The sequence below is a fragment of the Anarrhichthys ocellatus genome, unplaced genomic scaffold (genome assembly GCF_004355925.1).
Source record: "Anarrhichthys ocellatus isolate YVR2014 unplaced genomic scaffold, GSC_Weel_1.0 scaffold2006, whole genome shotgun sequence".
Lineage (NCBI taxonomy): Eukaryota > Metazoa > Chordata > Actinopteri > Perciformes > Anarhichadidae > Anarrhichthys > Anarrhichthys ocellatus.
The window spans coordinates 1-7,673 of NW_022281980.1; the positions used below are offsets into that span (position 1 = coordinate 1).

The 7,673-nt window shown below is 44.7% G+C and overlaps 1 protein-coding gene across 1 annotated transcript; it reads left to right on the forward strand.

Annotated features, from left to right (window-relative positions):
- Positions 1–201: 201 nt before the first annotated feature.
- LOC116378048 (sulfhydryl oxidase 2-like) lies at positions 202–1,887 on the forward strand. The gene is made up of 2 exons (XM_031839850.1): positions 202–634; positions 980–1,887. The coding sequence occupies exons 1-2, from the start codon at positions 397–399 to the stop codon at positions 1,549–1,551; spliced, it is 810 nt and encodes a 269-aa protein (XP_031695710.1). The 5' UTR covers positions 202–396; the 3' UTR covers positions 1,552–1,887.
- Positions 1,888–7,673: the final 5,786 nt, after the last annotated feature.

Consider the following 7,673-nt stretch of genomic DNA (forward strand, 5'->3'; position numbering starts at 1 on the left):
TATATGTATGTATATGTATATATGTATATGTATGTATATGTATATATATATGTATGTATATGTATATATGTATGTGTATATGTATATGTATATATGTATGTGTATATGTATATGTATATATGTATGTGTATATGTATATATGTATGTATGTATATGTATGTGTATGTATATATGTATGTATATATGTATATATGTATGTATGTATGTATGTATGTATGTATGTATACACATAGCTATAATGAAAGAATAAATCCCTCTCATTCATTTTAATAAATTTGTTGAACTTCAAGACGTCATGTTGTGACCAATCAAACACAAGGAAACATGAAATGATGATGATGTCACTGTGATGAGTCATCACATCCTGTCTGAGTCTTAAGAACTTCTGTCAGTCTGATGACAGACACACACACCTGTTGTGGAGACGTTTGCCTGACTGTCTCAGGTCTGGAGGGTGAGATGTCTCCAGTCCTCCAGGTGATGCGTCGCTACATCAAGACGTTCTTCGGCTGTGAGGAATGTGGTCGACACTTTGAAGAAGCGGCTGCTGTCAGTGTGGAGAAAGTCCAGAACCGGGAGGACCAGATCCTCTGGCTCTGGAACCAGCACAACATGGTCAACTACAGACTGGCAGGTACGTGAACCCACATGAACCCACTACTGCATGCTCTGGTTCAGAAGAATCATTCAGAGGGACGAATTTAGTCCAGGGACCCTGAGACCTGGTTTATCTGGGCCAGTAGATCCTGGTAGTCTCTCAAGGCAAAGTGGTCTCTGGGGGTCCAGATCAAGAGATATTCACTGACCCTTTATGATCAGCCACAAAAGAGTTGTAGATCCTGAAGGCTCTGGATCAGGTTCAGCCTGAGATCCTGAAGGCTCTGGACAGCTTTTAAAATGCTTGTTTTCTGAATGGAGTTTGGTTTGTATGATGATGATGTAATAACTTTAGCTCCTCCCCCTCCTCCTCCTCCTATAGGCTCCCTGAGTGATGACCCTCTCTTCCCTAAAGCTCCGTGGCCGAGCCCCTCCCTCTGCTCCTCCTGCCACGAGGAGAAACATGGCGTCCACGTCTGGAACCACGACAACGTCCTCCTCTTCCTCCGACAACACTACGGGGCCTCCAACATGTCCCCCATGTACTCCATGACCCCCCCACGAGTACCCGCACCTCCTCCAGATCCTGATCCTCTAACGACCAGCCAGCCACAGGAGGAGCACCGAGGAGGAGGAGGAGGAGGAGTGAGGAAGGAGCCCGAGGAGAAATCTGAGAAGCAGCCGGAGTCTGGACCTGGACACCAGGCTCTCAGTGCGGGGGAGGAGGGTCTGGGTCTAGGAGGAGGAGGGACAGGAGGAGGAGGGACAGGAGGAGGAGGGACGGGAGGAACAGGAGGAGGTGTTTGGATTCTGGGTCTGGGTTTCAACAGCGTGGACATGAGTCTGTGTGTGGTCCTGTACGTCTGCTCCTGCCTCTTCCTCATGCTGCTCTTCTTCTTCTTCAAAGTCCGGTCCAGGAGGTGGAAACTCAGACACTCCCGCCTCCACGTCTGACCGGGACCAGGACGGTTTAACTCTAGTCTATGAAGGAAAATCAGTAGAGTAGTTTTTCTTTGTGACAGTAAGTGGGCGGAGCCAGTCTCCATCGTATCTCTACATCTGATTGGTTACAATCCTGGTCTGGGATAGACCGGATATCACTCTGACACAGACGCTAGTTCTGATAGAGGTGGTTCTCAATCGGCCACTAAACACGACTCCACTACATCTCAGCATGTTCTACATTTGACAGGTTTTATAAACTTTTCAGACCTTAGAGGCTGATGAAATACACATTATGTTACCACTATTTGTATATTAACTGTTAAATCACTGACAAGTAGTTAGTCCAGGGGTCGGCAACCTTTTCTATCCAAAGAGACATTTTGTCCTATTTTCCACCAAATAAAATGTGTCTGGAGCCGCAAAAGCTATTTGATATCACAGCTTATAAAGTGTTATATATAGTTATATTATATATACAAAAACTATAGTTTGTTGTATTTATGAAATTATAGAACAAGAATAAAGACAATTCTTGACATTTCATTGCAGTTTTACCTGATATAATTATATCAAACTCTTATGAAGAGGAGAGTTTGCTGCAGCAGCTGAGGAATCATCTCTAGCGTGACACTTTTCAGCAAATGCTGTGTGCTTGTTCTGGAAGCATACAGTAAGTCAGCATCGTTGGCAGTGAAAGCAAATGAAGACGTCCACGCAGAGTTAAACTCTCTATTTTCCTCCGTGACTTTTCTTTTTTTGGGTTTATCCATTGATAGTTTACAGAGGGCGGGGGTCTGAAAATCAGGATCAGCCACCTGCAGGGAAAAGCTCTTGACAGGGGTAGAGGATTTAACTGCCTGTGGGAATAATTAACATATAAGATTCTGTTCATTCTTGCTTATAAATTATATTCTCTCTGAACACGTTTCTCTTTTTGGAGAACGTCATGTGAGATAACTTCTTCGTTCAGCGCAATTTCCCTGCTCTTCTTTCTCTCCTCGTCCCAGCCCCATGTGTCCCGTGTGTGTAAACCTCGCTGGAGTCAGGAAACTTGTCAGAATACCCATATTTGATTGACTGAGCTGCATCACGTGATGTGATTTGCACTGCATTGGTCGGTGTGTTTCCTGCACCGCCGAACAAATGCCATAACGGCTGAATAAGAGGCGCCGGTTAAAGTATAAACTCGGTGCCCAATATGTATAATTCCGAATTATCTATCGGTTTTTAGTTCCTGGGTCCGGATCCGGTGCGCCAGACCCCTGATGTAGACTCAGGGAGCCGCAACAGAGAGGCTCGTGAGCCGCAGGTTGCCGACCCCTGGGCTAGTACTATTCAAATGTATTGTAAGTCTTGTACCGAACGTTATGTACATAGGTATGTACATTTAATACGTACATAGTTACAGCCTTAGAAACTGATAACTGTGGCACCATCATGTGGTTATAAGGTGGTATTTCAGCTGCAGGACAACAGTGAAGGCCCAGGTATGAAATGCATGGCCCGCCACTGCTTAAATCACTGACAAGTAGTTAGTGGATGAAAAAGTATTCAGATCCTTCACTGCAGTAAACGTACTAACAACATACTGATGAAACAATAACCCACTACCAGTAAAATACCTGCATTCAAAACCTCAGTCAATGTTATTATCAGCAACATCTACTTGAAGTGCAGAAAGTAAAAGTACCCGTGCAGTGAAATGTACATTATTTGCCCCTGACCTGTAATCTGAAGATCTCCCCCAAGCGTCTGCGTCAGAGTGATATCCGGTTTATCCAGAGACCAGGATTGTAACCAATCAGATGTAGAGATACGATGGAGACTGGCTCCGCCCACTTACTGTCACAAAGAAAAGCTACTCGCGAGCGAGCGGGTTTAAGCTTCGCGAGAGTGAATTCTGCTGGCGGAGTGACGTAACAGCGCTCGTCAAAGTAAAATACGTGCGCGGCTGTTTGATTTTCGCACGCGCATGGATCTCATTTGCGCTCTCGGATTTTGACAGTGATTTGCCTTCATACTAGTCCTGCTCTGGTCTCACAGTCCACCAGAACCACTGATGTACCATATTTTGGATTTTAGAAACCTGGTCTGGATTTGTTGTATTTATAGAATCAGTTTTGAACTCCTGGACCAGAACAGGTGACCAGGTGTATGTTGAAGGCAGACCAGTTCTTACACAGACTGGACCAGACTGGTTCTGCTGAGTTCACTTTGTGCCAAATGTTTAACCTGCTGACAGACTGTGTGTGTGTGTGTGTGTGTGTGTGTGTGTGTGTGTGTGTGTGTGTGTGAGAGAATCGTTAAATTCAACTAAACATGAAATCACAGGTTTTACTAAGTGAAGTTTCATCTTTAACATATTTTATGATCCATTGAGTAAAGAGGGATGTGATGCAATGTTAAACTGTTACAATTATGTTTTTTTAAACATAAAGTGAAACTTAAAAAATTTAAATATAAAACAGAAAAACTCAAAAGCTTAAATTAAAAACACTTTTCTTGTGAATCAAGTTTTAATTTTGAGCGTTTTTATTTATATTTTTAAGTTTTAATTCCATTTTGAAATTGATATTTTCATAAGGACTATTTATCACTTACATATTTAATTTTCTTTAGTTTTTTTATTAATTAAATAATGTATGAATTATTATTCATTTATTATTAATGAATATATCGTGATTATTATTTAGACGTGCAGGTTTATTGTCCTGATGTTTGACTCTGGAGCTGAATCCTCGATGTCTGTTTTTCTCTGCTGACGCCTGAACGCACCGTCCTCCGTCTTTCTACTCTTCTGATTGGATGTTTTAATGAGATGTAAATAATCCGTCTGAATAAATCAAGTTTGCAGCTCACTGACTCAACTTTACTGCAGGTTGCTGGTTTAAAACCCCCCAAAAAACCAGGTTGGAGCTTCAGGTCTGAAACCAGGTCTGCTGTGGTCCTCCAGCTTAGGAAAGGTAACAAGGACTTAGGACATAAAACAAGAACAAAACAAAACGCTGAACAATTCATTAATGTACAATTAAACGGCAACTATGTTATTGAACAGTTGCTTTACATGTTGCTACCGCAAGGAATTGTGGGACGGCATTATCTCCTTTCCTTTGGTGAAGGATGCTCCAGTGTTTCCTATGTTTAAGGAGATGAGCTCTTATGTCTGAAATACTTCAGGGTCACGTGACTCTTTTCTTAAGAAGGTTCCTCACTGAGAGAAGAGAAGAAGTCCTCCATGAGTCCTCTTTGAATCCTCTAGATGTTTAAGGAAAGGTGCTTCAATGCTTCCTTTCCGCCTTTAGCATAGGAAACTGTTGTAGTTGTACTTTTTGTAGTCCTTCGTTGTAGTTTCATTGGCAGACATCACAACGACGTAGTTTAGTGAAAGTGGAGTCGGATTCTCTGAACACCACGGTTGTCTTCCTAACTCCTCATGACCTTTCCTTCACATCTTTCCTTGACCTCATGACGTTTTCCATCGAGGTCCCCGTGGCCAGAGAACCATGAACTCAGACTTGGAGGCTTCAGACTACAAACCACCCGGTGCTGCTGGAGACCACATTCTAGAGGAGCCAACAGAACCACCACATCTACAAACAGCAGAGACCAAACTCTGAGTTCCTCAAACCGGACTCTCTCCTCCACCCCGGCTGGAAATCACAAACAATCAGAGACGAGAGACGACCCTGGAAACATGCAGAGTATCCGGACTCAGCTCTAACTTTGGTTCAACAAGGACCTGATGGATCGTAGTAAAGACCCGGTCCTAGTTCTTCTCCAAGTCCACAATCATATAGACTGGATGAGCAAATTCCCATGACCCCTCCAACAGACCTGGTCCACTGTTCCAGGACCAGGACACAATCCACATTGCTCCTCCTGGATCTGAGGTTCAACAATCAGTCGAAGCCTCCTTTCCAGAACCTTAGCATAAACTTTCCTGGGGAGGCTGATCAGTGTGATACCCTGATAATTCAACGCACTCTCTGATCCCCCTTTTTAAAAACGGTAACCACCACCCCGGTCCACCACTCCACAGGACCTGACCTCCATGAGACACTGAAGAGGTGTGTAGCTGCAGCTCTTCTGGCAAACTAATACCCATCTGCATACCCAGGGACAACCAATCCTGAAAGGCCTCCTTCAGCGTGACAGCCTCCTCCATCAGAAGGTTCTTTGCCAAAGATCTCATGATACGACGTCAAAGTCGATCATAGATCTTTGGCCTTGTGTGTTCTGGTACCAAGTCCACTTATGAACGGCTCAATGCTCCAACATGGTGTTTGTTGTGATCAATCCATGAGTAGCACAGAAGTCCAACAACAAAGAACCACTTGGGGTCAGATCAGGTTCCTCCCAATCACCTCCCTCCAGGAGACTCCAAGCAAGCTCGGTACTCTGAGCACAAACAACCTTCAGAGACTTACTCTAAAAATATCTCGGTCTCATAGAGACGACCCTCTTGTTCCTCGGGGTAAACTCCACCACAGCGGTTGCTCAACCGGGGGCTCGTGAGGATCCTCACACTGCCTGGTGTCGCTTATCCTGGGCATCTCTGGAAAAGGCTCGAGTCCACCCCCTCTAGGAGTTTGGTTCCAGAAGCTCCACCTCCCTCATCAGCTCCAATTCCTTCCACTGCCAGAGAGGTGCCGTTCCACAGAGCTAGTCTGTGATGCCGGAGGTCGGTACACCTATAGAAGAGAAGAAGAAAAAAAAAAAAAAGAAAGAGAAGAAGAAAAAGAAAGAGAGAGGAAAAAAAAAAGTACACCTAAAGGTCCCTGCAGTCCGGCCCACTTTGCACTCGACCCCTATGCCTGCGAGTGTCGGGCCCCACAGGGCGGTGACTTCATGTAGGCGGTGCCTGGCCGATCCCCATGTGTCAAGGCCCGGCCACCAGACGCTCGCTTGTGAGCTCCCCTCCCAGGTCTGGCTTCAGAAGGTGGTCTTGGTTTCACTTCTCTGGTTCTCTTTTCTGATGATTCATAAAGGGTCAGTGAATATCTCTTGGTCTGGACCCCCTGAGACCACTTTGGTTTGAGAGACTCTACCAAGAGCTATTGGCCTGATAAACCAGGTCTCAGGGTCCCTGAAGTCCTCCTCAGACCACAGTAACTTAAGGACTTAGACTGATCTTTGCATCAGGAATCAAACCAGTTAAAACATCTGATTGACTCACAAATTCTGCTTTCTGGAACCAGGGACCAGCTTCTCCCAGGTTCTGAGAGGTAACATTGACAATAATGATAATATGAATAAAGTTAATGATAATAATCAAAGGACATATTGAAACAAAGTTCTGAGTTTAGTTTATTGACTTCTAGATGATTAAATTAAATGATATTGATTCATCATCCTTTAATTATTTCATCCCTGACAGACAGACATGTTTTCTTCAGACCCTACCAACTCATTTGCATAATGAGCTCTGGAGGTAATGAGAGCATTTACCTCTGATCAGGTGACTTGTTGAGACCAGGTGCAGGTGACGGACGTCTGCAGACTGACAAGAAGTCCTGACATCTCACACACACACACACACACACACACACACAGCTGGCTGCTCTTCTACTGTACTGGTCCTTATTTAGCCTCAACCCCCCCCCCCCCCCCTCTCTCTCTCTCTCTTAATATTGGATGGGACTTTAAACACTCAAAACCTGTCTCTATCATAGAGTCTGTCTGTCTCTGCTGTTAGAAACTATTCTCAACTGTATGTGATGATGGAAGCTGAGGCTGCAAAAAGCTGTGTGTGTGTGTGTGTGTGTGTGTGTGTGTGTGTGTGTGTGTCTCTCACTCAGCCTGGCACACAGTCGCAGTATGCACACTATGTACTCGGCATGCCAACTCAGCCTCGGCACTGCAATGCAGAGCTGTGCATTTGGCCAAGTCATGCCACACACACACCTACACACACACACACACACACACCTACACACACACCTACACACACACATAATATTAATATTCAACCTTGCAGTGTGTCTATAGCAGCAGATGATGCATCTCTCTCTCTCTCTCTCTCTCTCTCTCTCTCTCTCTCTCTCTCTCTCTCTCTCTCTCTCGTCCTCTGCAGGGCAGTTAGCCGCATTAGCTCGCTCTCTGTCCTCAGATGACTCCTCCTCTTCCTCCTC